Source organism: Macrobrachium rosenbergii, chromosome 4 (genome assembly GCF_040412425.1).
Source record: "Macrobrachium rosenbergii isolate ZJJX-2024 chromosome 4, ASM4041242v1, whole genome shotgun sequence".
Taxonomy (NCBI): domain Eukaryota; kingdom Metazoa; phylum Arthropoda; class Malacostraca; order Decapoda; family Palaemonidae; genus Macrobrachium; species Macrobrachium rosenbergii.
The window spans coordinates 18927991-18945803 of NC_089744.1; the positions used below are offsets into that span (position 1 = coordinate 18927991).

Sequence of the window (17813 nt, forward strand, 5' to 3'; positions counted from 1 at the left end):
AAGCGTCGTAACCTCGGAACGTCATAAGCTGGACCTGTTGTAAACCGGGGACTGCCTGTACTTTTAATTAGAAATGAAACATCAACAGTGATAAAATATTTTCTTGTGTATTGTTATATGTGTTATAATCATAGAGTTAACTAAACTTACAATGAAGTATTGTACAGTAAATCAAGCAAAGCAGAAAAAAAATGGCAACATGTGACACTGCACGGAGAAACACACATGAACACACACAAAACGAAAAAGATATGTAAGGGGAGGGAGAGAGAGAGAGGTATTGCATGTGTTAAAGCCTATAACACAGACTCCTCTTTTTTTATTTTTATTTTACGCTATTCTCATATTATTTTACTGTATTTTCTCATTTTTTATTGTGTTTTGTCATAACTTTCACTGCATACAAGATGAAAAACAATAAAATTAACAACCCAAAAGAGACAGAGATATGCATTCATAACCCCCTAGCTTGTGCATGTATACACACACACACACACACACACATTAACCACATTAAATAAGTTCTTGAATGCTGATTAAGAGATTACCAAGATGTTTTGAGAGATCCAGAAGATTTGTGATGGTGGTTACAGTCCCAACCAAGTACTGGACATGGATAAAATGGCTTTTCTGGAAGTATAATAAGGTGTACATTACCTAGGAAGAGAAGACTGCAGCTGGTTTCAAAACTGCGTAGAGTCATATCACCTTTGCATTATTTTCTATTGCTTCAGGATATCTGAAGCTGGTACTTCTATCAGTTTATAATTTTTGAGAATTTGAGGGCATTAAAAGTACTTTTCAAGGAATAGCCTCATGTAATTTGTATGTCTCATCAGTTATAGCTAAATTTTCTGCTCTGTATGCAGGCCAAAAGGTGTACAACAGCAGAATAAAATTCTGAAAAGGTTTCCCTTCTAAGTCAACCTATGGGTGAGAATATCCAAGTTGTATTTTTGTCTCTCAGCACCACCTCTCATCCAGTCTGTGGACCAAGACTTGAAGGTTTACTATCAGGAACTGAACCTTATTGCTAATCATGACTAGACAGTCAAGGAGTGTTAGAGAAACATTAATTTTGATTTCAGGGGTTTCCCTTCTAGTTAGGTTGATTGTGGATCCATAAGGACATCACATAGTTGAATCATTGGAACTTCACACATTCAGACTGGGTGCCAATGGATTTTTGTTGATCGGTCTCATGTAAGACTTATCTCATAGGTTGTTTTATCTATTTTTTTCAGTATTGTTCCTACTTATTTTATTCTCTGCTTTATTTCTTTTTTGGTACTTAACTGCTTTCTGTGTTGGAACCCCTGGAATTCTAGCATTCTGTTTTACTGATAAATGTCTCAGCTTGGTTAATCCATGATAATGATAATAATACACTGTAGTTTAATATGGTAACAGAAATATTTTGTTATTCCTTCCAGAAGGAGAAGAAGATATATCATGGAAAGAATGGCCTTTGTCTGTGGGTTTGTTGGAAATGATAGTAGAAATATTTGGACCTGCTGATCATCCGCTCACCCATCAACCTTGTGTTACTCTTCTAACTCTCACAATGGCCAGGATCACGCATAAGTGGTTACAGGTAAGGTTTATTGTGAACGGATACTCTACCCTTTCATTAGATGTCAGGTTGACTATGTGTGTTTTAGTGTGTATATTGTTGCAGAAGAGAACACATCTATTGTATTTTGAATTACCTGTACCGCTTATTTAGCTGTCATCAGTTACCTTATTTTTATTTTTGTTAAACTGAGTAAGTAAAGCACTTCTCATGAAAATTTTTTTTTCTTTACATTTATACGAAATTAGGAGAATGATCCATGCTGGAGTATTATCTGATTTCTTGTCCATTAATTGATCCTTCTGTCAAAATTAAAAACTCCCTTGTGTAGATAAAAGTTATGAATGATGGATTTGTGGTAAATGCAATTAATGAAGCAATTGCAGTACAGTATAACCTTATTAATCCAAATTAATATGGGGAAACCATGTCACTCAGAGATGCCAGTTGTCTGGATTTCTTAAATGTTTTCCCCTGCAACTTAGCCTTGGCTAGTCCATATAGCCTAGCCACAATAGCCAGAACTTATACCAAGTGTTTATTAAAAATATTATGCAAAAATGGTGTGGTAGGCAACACACTGAAAATACGTTACTCTATAAATATAAAGTAGCAATCATTTTTAATATTTTAATGAAATTAACATGAAGAAACCTAATCTAAATCATAATGACAGGGCATTTGGCTTTCCAGAAAAGTACCGTAGCCAACCAGAGGCCAGCATGCTGCTTCATTAGATGTTAATTAAGCACAATATTCATGACCTTATTGCATTACTTTTCTAGCCGCATATAACAGTAGAGCCATTGTGCTTGTAATGTTATACTGTAGTCGTGATCTCATCTGAGGATGGTGTGCTTGAGACCAGTATAAGTACTTACTGTGAATTTCTAAATAAACCAGTAACAAAGTGAAAATTTGCATGTACTATTTAGAACTTCCCAGATTCTGTGAAGAATACCTGTAGAACATAACAAGAGAAATGAGTATCAAGAGAAATGAGTAACAAGAAATGGCAGTGGAAATTAGCAATAAAAATAATAAAAATGTCTTTGTCACAGAATGATAGCATACAATAAAAGACAAGAGTAACAACATCAAATTTAAAACTAACTAAAAAATTATAATTGCTGAATTTGTGCTAATATTCAGTAGAAAGAATAAGAGAAAAAGTGTGCAGTAAAAGTGGTGTATACTGTGTGTTGGTGTGTACTGTGTTTATATACAGTATGTATGTTGGTATGTGAAAGAATAGGCTTAGATTAATTTTCTGTAGTTATGTTATTGCTGATAACAGAACTAAAGAATATTACCATATTCTTTAGTTGTTACCTGCAGTAAGGGAACAATGCCTTGGATGATTTGGCAATAGATTACTGAACTACTGACTGGTTAATAAAAATATGTCATTCATAAAACAGAGCAAAAGTCTTTCTCATCCTTAAGGCTTGTAATTTCTTGCTTAGCAAGACAGTTCACTTCTTTTATCTAACTACTCTGTCATCTTTGCTATATAAGTAAGTAAAACTAAGGCAGGTGCAACTTGGCTTAAAGTAGTAGTATATCTGTTAAACTTAAGAATATCAGCATCAGTAACCAGTGAGGTTGCATTACTGTTCCAGTTTTACAGTGAAAGGAATGAAAATCTCTTGCTAATTAAGACATTTTGCTTAAGTTGAGTATACCAATGACACTAATGGGAGTTTCATGTTTAAATAGTTTGTAGAAGCTTGCCAAAAAAGATATCTTCTAGTGATGATTTGTATCATAATGAGCAATTATATCTAAATGTTAAAGACTGTGGGAGATTGCTAATATGCAGACCAAGAGCAGTATTCCAAAAATTGGTGGTGCATTAGCTCGAAAGCTTGTAACGTCATTAGCACCATATAAATTGAAAATATAAACAATATTTCATCATGTGCAGTGTTATGTAAGCAAAATAATGCTTGGGGTGTGATTATGATGTAAGATGAGGAGTTATGAAAGAATTCAGTTTTGCAAGTAGCTTCACAGCCTTCTGACTGCATGGCTTGCTTGATTCATTTCAGATCTCATAGCTTGCAACATACTGCCATTACTTTTATCAGAATGTAATTTTAGGCCACTGAATCACATTTTGACTCTTGGTGCATGCTCGGAAGATATGGTCGTAAGAGAAAGCTGAAAATTGCAGCAAGATAAATAAGTTGAACAGTTTGGTGAGAAGAGGTTAAATGGAACATAGGAAAAGTAAAAAACAGAATGGAATAGAGCTGGAGATCAAATGATTTTGCAGTGGACTTTTAGTATTGCATACAGTGTGGTGTTCAAGGCATACTGCAGGCAGTACCCCTTACAGTGACTGCAAATGTAGAATCTTCATGCTTTTAATGTCTCATGTTTTCTTTGAATATAATTTACTGGGTGTTCTTTGAAATTTAGTTGAGACAGAATATTATACAGTGCTCAACCTAATTTTTAGCACAAAAAAATCAGAGTAGCTTGTGTATTATGTTGATTGTGGATAGGTCTGAAATTTGATTAGCTTGTCACTTCACAAAATGAGTGTAATGCCTTTTAAACACATGGAAAAGCCCAGGTCTAATTATATGGAAAGAGGAAAGGGAGTGTATGTATACAGTATCTCATTTCATAATAGAATTTGTTCTAATGTAATCTTCATGAATTTTTGTTGTTAGGCAGGTTTCCGGAATCATCGTAAAAAAATGACACTGAAAATTATACTGTACCAGAAACTTTAATCATAATTTTGCCCAACATCATTTTTTTTTTTTTGCATTTGCAGGCTGAGCTTGAACGGTTGTTTTGTGATACCTGTACAGTGGAGTACATCCAACATCTTCGTGATTCTGTTTTAATTCGTTCGTCCAGAGTTCCTATCCCTCCACCATCACCGGAGGATATTACAAGATCTAGGATCAAGTTGGAAGAAGCTCTCAAACAATTTATACCTGGTGAGTATTTATGATTTTGTTCATGAGACTTACCTGACAGATATTTATATAGCTGTATTCTCCGAAGGACCGACAGAAATTCAAAAACTTACGGCACACGCAGTGGGGCCAGGTGGTTAGTACCCATTCCCGCCGCTGGGAGGCTGGTATCAGGAACCATTCCCATTTTCTATTCAGATTTTCTCTGTCGCCGGTACTGTCAACACCCGTTGTCAATACCTCCGTCGTTGGATTTCGAAAACTTTTGCCACTTGAGTATTCTGATTGTCTTTTGGTTTTTTGACTTTGGATTTGTGGATAGGCATATGCTTTTGTGGACTGTTTTGATTTTGGCTTTGACTTTTCTTTGACTACGATGTCTGGATCTAGTTCGGCTAGTTTCAGGGTATGTGGTGTGAAGGAGTGCAAGGTGAGGCTACCGAAAACTTCGGTAGATCCTCACACAGTATGCATGAGATGTAGAGGGCATGCTTGTTTGTTTGATGATCGCTGCAAGGAGTGTGAGTCTTTGCCTGATGCCAGTTGGAAGGTTTATGATTCGTATGTACGCAAGTTAGAGCGTGACAGAATCAGGAGGTCTTCCTCCAGGAGTGTGTCTGCTGGTGGGAGTCAGGGTAATATTTTGTCTCCTGTTAACCCTTCTGTAGACTTTGCTTCACCTATCCCTGTAGTGTTGCCTTCGGGCCCTGAGGTTGCGTCTGCGGAAGGTAATGCCCTTGCGGAGATTTTGAACTCCATACGTGCCTTGGAGTCAAAAGTGCTTGCAATAGAAAGTGTTGTGAAGTGCAGTGATCCCCCTAGTGTTGTGGAGGGGGCGTCAGATCGGCCCTATAATGCCTCTAAGCCTGGACCTCTGCCGGACTCCCAGGACTCAGGAGTGGGCAAGTCGAAAGTCGCAAAGAGGGTTACGGGGACTCCCCCACCGATCTGGCGTCCCTTCGGCAGGACCTGTTGTCGATTCCCAGGCTGCCAAGGATCGTGCTCGCGCACGCATCCTTAAGGATTGCTTCTCGTCCTCTGAGGCGCCCTCCCCGCGCAAGGGGTCGAGCTCTCGGAAGGACTCTCGCGCTTGGAAGAGAAGCTTCGGAGAGGAGGACGCTTCACGTCCTCTTTCTTGGGTGCGCTTGTTTCTTCGCCTGAGTGGTTCGACGTGTTGCCGCCGCAGAAGAGGACCAGGACTTCTTCCGAGGAGGACGCTTTTGAGCGTCCCAGTCGCTCCAAGAAAAGAGCTGTCGTCGCCCCTGGGAGAAGGAAGAGGGCGTCCCCTTGCCCCTCTTCTTCTCACGAGAGCAGCCCTTCTCCGGAGAGGGAGTCTTCTCCTTCTAAGCGTCTTCTCCTTGACATGCAGCGGCAGTTGGCGTCCCTCCTTGCTGCAAAGGAGTCTGAGCCTCGTCAACGCCGTAAGGACTTGAGGCTGCCTATTAAGAGGTCGAAGAAGTCTTACTCTCCTGCTCCTCGTTCGTCTCTCTCTCCGGCGAGTTCTCCCGATCGCCCTCATCGTTCGTTGGATCGCTGTCGTGACACTCTGCATCGACTTGACACTCCTCAGGCTGCTGGACCTAACGTTTCCCATGCTCGTCAGGACGCCCCTCTCGCATCTCGGCAAGACGCTCGGTTGGACGCGCGGCAGGACGTTCTGCATGACACTCGTCTGGACGCTCCTCAGCTCGCTTGTCAGGACGCTCAGCAAGACGCTCCTCAGCACGCTCGTCAGGACGCTCGGCAAGACGCTCGGCAGCATTCTAGGCAGGATGCTCGTCAGGATGCTCGGCAGGACGCTTCTTTGCGGGACGCTCCAGAGCTTTCTGCTTTAGATTCGTGCAAGAAGAGGTCCCTTTTGCGGATCGGGCCACAAGGCCTTAGTCTTCCACAGGTTCTGGAAGACTCTCCTGTCGCTCCCGTTGAAGAGGGAGAGGTGTCTAGTGAGTCGGAGTCTGCAGAGCAGGAGCAGCCTCCAAAGTCGTCTTCTACGGACTACCAGGTTTTGGCCAGCCTGCTAAGGGACTTATTTCCGGATAAGTTTCAGCCTTCTGCCCCTCTCTCTCCCCCTTCGCAGTTAGCCTCTTCGAAGGTGAGAAAATCGCCGGGTTTCCTTCAAATGAAGACGTTGCTTGCTACCAAGAGAGCCTTTAAGAAGGTCAACTCTTGGATGGACGATCGGAAGACACAAGGCAAGACTTCCTTTGCCCTGCCTCCGTCTAAATTGTGCAGGAAGGCGGGAATGTGGTATGAGACTGGAGAAGAAATCGGTTCCAGAGTTCCTCCTTCTTCCCAAAGAGACTTCGCGAGTTTAGTCGACGCTCCAAGGAGGGCCCTCCTTTCTTCCGCGAAGGTGGCTTGGACTCTTTCAGAGACTGACCATCACCTCAAAGGGCTTTTCTGCACGATGGAAGTCTTCAACTTTTTGGATTGGTGCTTGGGGGCCTTGGACTTGAAGACTCGGAGTCCTGACTCTATCAGTCTGGGGGAGCTGTCCAGCTTGTTGTCGTGCATGGACAAGGCCGTCAGGGATGGCGCGGATGAACTGGCTGCTCATTTCGGTATGACCCTCTTGAAGAAGAGGGCCTTATATTGCAACTACACAGCAAAGTCAGTTTCTCCTGTGCAGAGGGCAGAATTGCTTTTTGCCCCTCTATCTAGCCATCTCTTCCCCCAGCCCTTGGTCAAGGATCTCGCCTCCAGCCTTAAGGAGAAGGCTACTCAAGACCTCCTTGCCCAGTCTTCCAGACGTTCAAATGTCCCGTCCACTTCCTCTCAAGGACAAGCTTCTAAGAGGCAGAAGCCCTTTTGTGGTAGAGCTTCCTCCTCAAAGTCGTTTCCTCGAGGAAGAGGCCTCTCCAGAGGCGGAGCCCCTTCTAATCCTAGGGGCAAGAAATGATGTACCGGACCTCCAGACACCAGTAGGAGCCAGGCTTCTTTTGTTTGCGAAAGCCTGGAGAACAAGGGGGACGGACTCCTGGTCCCTCAAAGTCATCGAGAAAGGTTACAAGATCCCGTTCCTCGAGTTTCCACCACTGTGCTCAACGCCCAGAGATCTGTCGCCCTCCTACCACCCAGAGAAGCAACAGATCCTTTTCGATCTGCTCAACCAGATGCTCGAGAAGGGAGCCATAGAGCAAGTCCTGGAATTGGATTCCCCAGGATTCTACAAACGACTCTTCCTGGTGCCGAAGCAGTCGGGGGGGTGGAGACCAGTCCTGGACGTCAGCAGACTGAACCAGTTTGTAGTGAAGGAGAAGTTCAGGATGGAGACGTCTCAGTCGGTTTTAGGGGTTTTAAGACCAGGCGATTGGATGGTTTCGCTGGACCTCCAGGACGCCTACTTTCACGTCCCCATTCATCTTCAGTCAAGGAAGTACTTGAGGTTTGTCCTGGGGGGACAAGTTTACCAGTTCAGAGCTCTTTGCTTCGGACTAAGTACGGCACCGATGGTCTTCACGGTACTGATGAGGAACGTGGTGCGATGGCTTCACCTAGAGGGCATAAGGATCTCGCTCTATTTGGACGACTGGCTCATTCGAGCTTCGCCAGAGGAGAGGTGTCTGGAGGACTTGCATATGACGTTGGAGTTGACGAAGTCCCTGGGACTTATGGTGAACTTCGAGAAGTCACATCTGATCCCTTCTCAGTCCATTGTTTATCTGGGGATTCGGATGGATTCAGTGGCTTTTCGAGCCTTTCCATCCCAGGAACGTCAGCAGCACTGCTTCGACAAAGTTTCGGCCTTCCTGGGGAAAGAAACATGCTCGGTGAGGGAATGGATGAGTCTGCTGGGGACCATTTCGTCGCTGGAGAAGTTTGTTTCCCTAGGGAGACTGCATCTCAGACCCCTCCAGTTTTTCCTTGCGGAGAACTGGGCAAACAAGGAGGACCTAGAGGAGACTCTCAAGATCTCTCTCTCTGCCAAGGACCACCTAAGGTGGTGGCTCGATCCCGCAAAGTTGGCAGAAGGGGTTTCACTCTCTCTTCAGAACCCCGACCTAGTGTTGTTTTCCGGCGCGTCCACGTCAGGATGGGGAGCAACACTAGGGGGGAGGAAGTGTCAGGCACCTGGAGAGGGGAACAGGTGTCATGGCACATCAATCTAAAAGAATTGGGAGCGATTCAGTTAGCCCTCCAATTCTTCGAAGATCAGGTTTCAGGCTGAGTGGTTCAGATCAACTCGGACAACACCACAGCCCTGGCGTACCTCAAGAAACAGGGAGGTACTCACTCTCGATCCCTGTTCTTGCTTGCAAGAGAGATCCTGCTGTGGGCCCATTCTCGGCAGATTACGCTTCTCACAAGATTCGTGGCAGGAGTCGAGAACGTACGCGCGGATCTTCTCAGTCGGCAGCGACAACTTCTTCCGACCGAGTGGACCCTGCATGAAGAGGTATGTCAGGAGCTCTGGAAGCTTTGGGGACGTCCCTTGGTAGACCTGTTCGCAACGTCGAGGACGAAAAGGCTGCCTCTGTACTGCTCTCCCGTGCTCGACCCAGGGGCAGTAGCAGTAGATGCCCTCCTCTAGGACTGGAAGGGTCTGGACCTTTATGCCTTTCCCCCCTTCAAGATCTTGGGGGAAGTCATCAGGAAGTTTGCGGCTTCGGAAGGGTCAAGGATGACGTTAATCGCCCCTTTTTGGCTGTCGACAGAATGGTTCACAGAGGTCATGACATTCCTAGTGGACTTCCCAAGGACGCTTCCCATGAGAGTCGATCTTCTCAGACAGCCCCACTTCGAGAAGTACCACAAAAACCTCCCCGCTCTGAGTCTGACTGCATTCAGACTATCGAAAAGTTGGTCAGAGCGAGGGGTTTTTCAAGACCAGTGGCTAATTCTATCGCGGTGTACCAGTCGAAGTGGGCCATCTTCAGGAGATGGTGTAAGGTCAAGGGGATTTCCTCAACCACGACCTCTGTGTCCCAGATAGCTGACTTCCTTTTTTATTTAAGGAAGGAACTAAAGCTGGCAGTACCTACCATCAAAGGTTATAGAAGTATGCTGTCAGCGGTCTTTAGGCATAGAGGCCTCGACCTAACAGACAACAAGGACCTTCACGATCTTTTAAGGTCTTTCGAAACCACTAAGGTGGCTCAGCCAAGGCTGCCTTCCTGGAATTTAGATGTAGTTCTGAAATTCCTTATGTCCAGTCGGTTCGAGCCTCTACATTCTGCAACCTTCAAGGACGTGTCTAGAAAAACTATTTTCCTAACTGCTCTGGCTGACGGCGAAGAGAGTTAGTGAACTTCAGGCTATCAGTAAGCATATAGGTTTTAGAGGCCATAATGCAGTATGTTCTCTAAGCCCTATGTTTCTTGCAAAAAACGAGAACCCGTCTACCCCTTGGCCCAGGACCTTCGAGATTAAGGGTATGACGGAAATCCTTGGACAAGAACCAGAGAGAACCCTGTGTCCTGTCAGGGCTCTAAAATTTTATTTGCAGAAGACTCAGGAAAGTCGAGGTCCTTCGGACAATCTGTGGTGCTCTGTCAAGAGGCCGGATTTGCCTCTGTCTAAGAATGCACTGGCGTTCTTTTTAAGAAGCACCATTTTAGACGCACATTCCGACGTTCTAGACAGTGATTTGAGTCTTTTGAAAGTCAAGGCTCACGAAGTGAGAGCCATTGCTACCTCAGTGGCTTTCCAGAGGAATATGTCTCTCAATGACATTCTGGGGGCCACTTTTGGTGAAGCATTCGGTGTTCGCCAAGACTACCTTACTGACGTGAAGACGTCTTACGAGAATTGCTGTGCGCTAGGGCCTTACGTTTCTGCAAATACGATTTTGGGGGCAGAGAGCGACACTCATCCTATCCTGTAGTAAATGGTTAGGTGTGTTTTTTATTTTGGTTATGGTGTTTTTTATGGTTGTTGGGTCGGCCACCGGGGGTGGACGTCCCAGTCCTTAGCTTATGTTATGGCTTCATGACGTAGCTAGGCTTGGTCAGGTGGTTGTTTTTGTGTCGTTTGCCCTCATAGTAAGGTCATATGGTCTAGTCACATTGTGGTCTCGCCCCCGTTGACAGATCATCTAGAACTCACCAGCTATATAGGTCGCTACCTCGCTGGAGACTCTAGTAAAACAGAAGCAGGCTTGGGTGACAGTAATCACGAAGTCAGCTATGCTAACAGGTAAGGAACCAAGGTGTCAATCGCCTACATATGTTTGTTTTCCTAAATCCTATTCTGTCTCTTCCCACCTCCAATGGTGGGATTCAGCTATATATATATCTGTCAGGTAAGTCTCATGAACAAAATGATATTTTAATGATAAAATAAAGTTTGTTCATACTTACCTGGCAGATATATATAATCATAGTGCCCACCCACCTCCCCTCAGGAGACAGTAGCACTAGAAAATCTGAATAGAAAATGGGAATGGTTCCTGATACCCGCCTCCCAGCGGCAGGAATGGGTACTAACCACCTGGCCCCACTGCGTGTGCCGTAAGTTTTTTAATTTCTGTCGGGCCTTCGGAGAATACAGCTATATATATATCTGTCAGGTAAGTATGAACAAACTTTATTTTATTATTAAAATATCATATTTTGGTACGTATTTTCTTTATAAAACTGAAATGTTGCATGATGCTCCTTAAACAAAAAAAATTTTAATTTGTGTACAATATGAGGCTAAAGCATTGTTCAGTGTGTTTAGTATCCAGTATTAAAGTAGGAAAAGTAGTATTAAGTGGGTTTGTAACAAGTAAGCCTTTGTTAGTTAATGTAGCTTTAAGAAAAGGATAGAGTAAGTGGGGTAGTTCAATGGGGAATATGGGGTACAGTACTTGTTATATTTTAGCTTAGCTTCATTTATGATTTCTTGTAAGTTTTTCAGTGGTGATAAACTTGCAGAGACTTTTCCTTGAGAAGCTGTCACTAAGCTGTTTACAGAGTCCTGTAGTTCATCTCCTACCCTCTTTGCTTCTATTTTTAGAAAATAGGGTTATTGTAGTAAAAATTAGATGCATGTTTTGGAAACAATAATGTGTTTCTTTTCTAAATTTAATATCTGCCTTAATATTTCCTCTTTGGCTTTTAGTTCCATTAGCAATTGTTGAGTATTTCTTATGTTTGTTTTGATGTCTGATATTTCCACATTCACTGTCTTCATTTCTTCTTCTATTGAGGAAAATTTCCCATGGAGAGGTAAAAGTTGAATCTGGTTCGAAATCCCAAAATTATGGATAAGACTCCTGAAATAATAGTGGCTAAAGGAAGTCCTCTCTTGGTCCGTGTCTGTTCTGGTACGTACAGTTCTATTTCTTGAAGGGTATCTTTTATATTATGTTCCAAAAGAGGGATTCTGTCTCTACATTGCATAACTTTGGGTTTGTCTCTAGGGTTGATTATGTTTTTCAGTTCCTTATAAAGAGAGTACCTATTTGAGTATTAAAGTCTTTAATACCTCATCTATTAAGTTCACTTGTCCTTTATTTATAAGCAAGCTTGCTGTATTCACTGTGTTAATTACATCAGCCATAGCCTGCATTTGTATAATTTGCAGATACTGTACATGAAGATAATCTCTAGCACTACTTTTCTCATCTTGAAAGGTTTCCCTTAAGTGATAATACATCTCAGAATATGTACTTTGTAATTTTGTTTTGTTTTCTAAACATTCTCATTTGAGTTAAAGAAAAAGTATATTCGAAGTTAGTGCGTTTTTAAGTCGGAAATTCTGCCGCAAGACCAACTATTTAAAGTAAGAACTGCAATAATAGAAAACCAACTATTTAAAGTAAGAATTGCAACAACAGAAAACCAACTATTTAAAGTAAGAACTGCAACAATAGAAAACCAGCTACTTAAAGTAAGAACTGCAACAATAAAAAAAATTATTTACTACTAAGTTAACCAACAAAGGTAAACTTAGCAATAAAGAAATTAAATGTCCAAGACTTTGTCTCTTTCTTCAGTCTCCTGTTTTCCTAACTTCTTTAGTTCTTTTAACTTTGTCTTTATGTACCCAGAATCCTAACTCTTCTAATGAATCTGCATATGTAGAAGGAGCCAAATCACTCACTCATTCTCTTTACTTACACTTTTGCTTCTGTAATGCTAACTCTGTGGTTTTGAATGGCCCTGTAAATTTCGTGGTTAGATTATAATTTATTCCACTTCTAACTTCTCCTTGTATGTATACTTCATCCTTGATTTTATTGTCTACTGGTTTTATATAAGTAACTTATCAAGTAATTACAGTGCTATTAGTTTTACTCACTCGGCAGCTAAATTTTGAAATTCGCAGGTTGGGCTACGGTATTTTGTTTTGGGTAGCTGAATAGTCCTGCTTAGTTTTGGGGAAAAAGAGGAACAACTAGCAAAATAGCTTCAATTTGTTTCTGCCAGCTGATGGCTGTACACCAGCTTTGTTTTGGAATTCGTTATTTTTCTGATTGTTCTTCCGTCAATTGGTGAAATATTCTTGCATTGGTAGCCTTGCGGCATACTTAGATAGAGTTAGGTTTCTTTTTGAAACATCATAATTGAATTTAAGACTTTTTTCCTGAGTGTGACTTTTAGTTGACTTGTTTTCTTCATAATGTCAGGCTGCAATACTCATTTAACTAAAGAATCTTACAATTTATATACGATCTGCACAGACTGTAGAGGACGGGTATGTTCAGTGGATTGAAGATGTAAGGAGTATTCAGACTGGAACAATAAGAAGTGGTAGACTTTGAGGTCACATTTAAATAAACTCGCTAGGGATAAGAAGAGGAAGGCAGCTGCTAGATAGATTAGTAAGTCTTTAGCTAGCCAGGAAAATGCCATTAAGACTCAAAATGAAAATGTATAAGACAGTTATAAGGCCTGTACTATTATATGGGGAAGAAACTTGGGCACTTAAGAGGAAAGAGGAGGGACTGTTGGAAAGAACCGAGATGAGGATGGTGAGATGGATTGCTGGAATATCACTACTGGAAACTAGGGAGAGTCAAGATATAAGAAGAATGTGTGGTACAGGCAGTCCCCGGTCAACGGCTGGCTCGGCTAACGGCGATCCAGTTTTACGCTCTTGTCTAGCAACGTAAATCACCGACTTCCGCTTACCGCCCTACTCCCCTCTCGCATGAACATAAGGGCATAAACAAATTGAAGCTCTTTTGCTAGTTGTTCCTCTTTCCCCAAAAGTGGGCCGGGGCTTGTCACCTACCCAAAACAAAAAGCGAATTTTAGCTGCTGAGCGAGTGAGACCAATAGCAATGTAATTACTTGGTAAGTATATATAAAACTTTATTTTATCATAAAAATGTTATTTTTAATCCTTCTTGATACACTTTCTGAGCTTCATCAAGGTTTCTGTGCAACTGCTTATGTAATACTTTGTACTGTAGTTGCTCATTCTAATCTTCATAATATAGTTATTCATTCTAATCGTCATAATATCTTCAGAGTACTGTACTTAGGTTGAATTGGCTTATTTAGCCATTCATATGGTAGTCTTGGCTCTATCCCGTTAGACCCTTTATGGGTGTTGCTTGAATGGTGGTGTGATATCTGGCACTTAATGACAGTTGGACTAAAAACGAATTAACATCCCAGTTGGGATCTTGTCTTACTGTATGTCTCAAAGCATCCAGAATTTTTTTTGTTATTCCTTTCTACTAAGCCATTACTAGCTGGATGATACGGTTGTATGGTTGCCTTTTCTACCTTGAATGTACAATATCACAGATTTCTTGGACAATTGTATTTTAGAACTCTTGAGCCGTTGTCTGTAATTATTAGTTGTAGTGCAGAATATCTACAAAATATCTTGTCAAAAAGAGCAACTACAAATTCTTTAGCACTTTCCCCTGATTTAGGTATGTGACCTGCATATCTAGTGCGTGTGTTTTTGCATAGTAACATATTCTTATTTCCTCTACTTGTAGTGTTAAGGTTAGTGATGAGATCTATGGTTACTCCTTCAAATGGAGTTTATGTGATAGGATATTTGCCTGAGGGTACTTCCTTGTCTGTTCTTCCCTAGTAACTATTGCAAACATTACAACTCTTCATAATTATTCACACACTTATACAGTCCTTTCCAGTGGAAAGATTCTCTTACTAATCTGACTGTTTCATCACATCATGGATGAGCTCGTATGGGATTGTCATGCATGAATTCATTAACTTAACAACTTTACTCCTTAGAGTCTGGGGAACTATCTTCTTAAGATTATCTTGTGGAATGATCAGTACTGATCAAGTTGTTAGCATAACCAACATTATACTCCATCTGTTGTATTCTATTCATAAATTGGGCATGCAATCTTCTTACTTAACTCTCTTTCGTTTTGAGGGTCAGATTTCTTTTTGTTTTACACATATTGCTAAACTACTTGCTTTTGTTCCTTTATAAAATGTGATCTAGGAAGCTCTTCTGTATAATGTATTACGAATACACTATTCTTAGGCTCACTAGACTTAACTTGGCTAATGTTTATACTATCATTCTGAGGAATATATCTTGATATTGTGTCTACCACCCTGTTTGCTTTCCCTGAAACATATTTTAATTTAGTGTCATAAACTTGGACAATCATAAACCAAGGAGCCCTCCATCCTGAGAAATTTGTATTCTTGAACTTTTCCATAGCAGCAGAATGATCATTAAAAATAGTTATCTTGTAGCTAAATGTATGTAAAGTGCTTTAAGGCGTCAGTGATCGCAAGTGATTCCTTGTCTGTTACTGAGCAAGCTGTAGCCTGATATTTACTATCATTTCTTTGCATCAGACATGCTCCTATAGAGCTCACATCTGTTGCTAGAAAGAATTCTAAAGTCAGGGAATGCCAATATAGTTGAGTTGGTTCATTTTTCCTTCAATTCTTCTAATGCATCTTGTTGCCTTGCTTTCCATTCAAATGATACATGTTCTTTTTTCAGGAACTTTCTTTAAAATCCTGCTAAACCCAAAATTGACTTCACATCCTTCCTACATTGAGGTCTAGGATATTCCTTAACTACTCTAACTTTTAGGTAATTTACTTCAACACCTGTTTCACATAGACTATGTTCCAGATGGTCTATTTTCCTTCTAAGGAAAGTGCATTTCCTTGATTCCAACTTTAAATTTGCTGTCATCAGTCTCTGGAGGACTTCTCTGACTCACTCTGTGTGTTCCTTGATTGTGCCAGTGGCTATTAGTAGATCATTTATATAACAGTACACACATTTCCCTAGTAATCCATCCAGAACCTTATCCATTAACCATGCTTGTGGAAAGGCAGCCAATTTTTCTCTCAATTTTTTTAAAGGAATTTGTAGGGGTCCTTGGAGCAGATCCATAGTGGTAAAGTATTTCTTGGGTCCAATGGATGTAATAAGAAATCTCATAGATGGCATTGGGAATGGATCAGTTACTGTTATCTTATTTCCCAAAATCTACCATTACTCTACAGTAAGAGTCTCATCTTTCACAAGAACCAACAAAAGTGGAAAAGACCATGGAGGTTTAGAGGGCTCTGTTTTTCATTCTCATTCTATTCTTTGAACTTTCCTTTCGGTAAACTTCCTTTGGGAGCGTGCCTCTCTTTAAGCAATTCTGTGGCAGCTATGTCCTTATACTCACCGATCAAATATATGAATTTTTATCTGGCATAATTTTCTTTAATTTCTTTCAAGTGACTGTATTTTAACTCTTCTCACTTCTGATTCATAAACTGAGTTTTCATTTGCATTGTTAATCAGTGCCATTGGTGGTACATATAGTTTCTTTCTCCACTGTTTGAATAGGTATGGAGTAGACCTCAGGCAGTCCCATTTCTGTCCCTTCTTATAAGGTTATCTTTCCTCCTTGATTGTTATATCTAAGACTATTTTAGTCAGCCTGACTCTTTGTAGACTTGAGGAGTAATGTACTCCATGCACTTATAAAATTTCTTTAATGGGAAGAATTTCCTTCCCTTCAAAAATTGGATTCACTACACATTCTATCCATGTGCTTTCTCCAGCTTTAATTCTTAAGTGTCTTCTTAATTTTAAGTAAGTTTCTTAGATTCCAAATTATCAACAATTTGTTAGCAGTTCATACTTAATATCTGATCACTTCCTTCTGTATTTTCCTTCTTTAGAATGCTTTTTAGCAGAGGTTTCTTTTCAGTCTGATTTCTTCTAACTATTCTACAGATAGGAATTCTAGAAGTCTGAGTACCCATTCGTATAGTACTGTAATCCTTTTTCTTGCCATTGTTAGACAACCAATTAATAAGTGAGCAAATGCCAAATTTACTCCCCTTACAATTAGAACTTTTTTTTTTATGTAAGACTCTTCCTAACTGAAAGGGAAATTCAGTTTGTCATGCAATCTATATCATTTCTGTGAATGTCAGTAATTTGGCAATCTGTAACTGATTTCAAATTTGTGTAGGAGAAATATGCTTGGTACACTTTTCCATTCATAATATTTTTAGAACCTGTGTCAAAAAATACAGCAGTGGGCTACCATATCCATGTTCTTGCTGAAATTTTATTTTATAAAACAAGACTCAGTGATGCTTCTTTCTAGTGCATTGTTAGAGTAATCTAATTAGAAGTCATTCAGATAGTGGGAGTTGCCTTTATTTCAAATGCATGTCTAGAAAAGGTTAATGGGCAGTACCGTATTCGTCAAGTAAAGTTAGTTATAACCTTCATTTGATATGTGGCTTTGCATGCATAGAGGATATAAAATCTTTGGCAAGCCATATACTAAGAGCTAGGAATTTTAGTCGTCTAGTCTTGGCTAACTACATATTTAATTATAATAATGACACTGATGAAAATAATTACCCTTTCCATGGAGGCTTGAAAAGAACAAGCTTTGTGTTACTGGTTAATGACTATATTTGGTGAATCATTATACAAAAATTTCTCTGAATTTGACAAGTATTTTTGTTGTCAGGAGTTGTGCATGTTATGACTGGTGAGGAAGTTATGAGACATGCAATAATGAGAATGGTCAGTGCTATTCAGCACCCTGCAATTACTATAGATCTGGTATTACACATTCTTGACTTGATAGTCATACAACTCCTTCCCATCACTCCTTTGACTCCTTGAATGACCTGCCATTGGTGCCTCACTAGCATCAACTACTTTGGTAAGTAATTTGATATTTTATTGTTTCGTTTTTGGTTTGTATGCTGTCCAACTTACCTTACAGAAAATACTGTAGAGAAAGATCATGGAATATTTTAAATGTTGATTTGATTGTAAGTGTTCAAGTTGGATATGTGTTTCGCTGCTCTGTGTACTCCCTTTTATGTAACTAATATTTTAGATGTATATGAATCACCTTGCTGTCCACCCATCCCTCCATGTCACTTACT

The 17813-nt window shown here is 40.7% G+C and overlaps 1 protein-coding gene across 23 annotated transcripts in view; it reads left to right on the forward strand.

Moving 5' to 3' along the window:
* The window catches only part of LOC136830708 (uncharacterized), a 145137-nt gene that overhangs the window by 98833 nt on the left and 28491 nt on the right, over nucleotides 1–17813 (forward strand). For all 23 annotated transcript variants that reach the window (XM_067090603.1, XM_067090664.1, XM_067090675.1 and 20 more), the window contains 3 exons: nucleotides 1434–1594; nucleotides 4362–4530; nucleotides 17387–17584. In XM_067090603.1, coding sequence (XP_066946704.1) covers nucleotides 1434–1594; nucleotides 4362–4530; nucleotides 17387–17544 — 488 coding nt within the window. In that variant the 3' untranslated portion in view covers nucleotides 17545–17584. The remainder of the gene's footprint in view (nucleotides 1–1433; nucleotides 1595–4361; nucleotides 4531–17386; nucleotides 17585–17813) is intronic.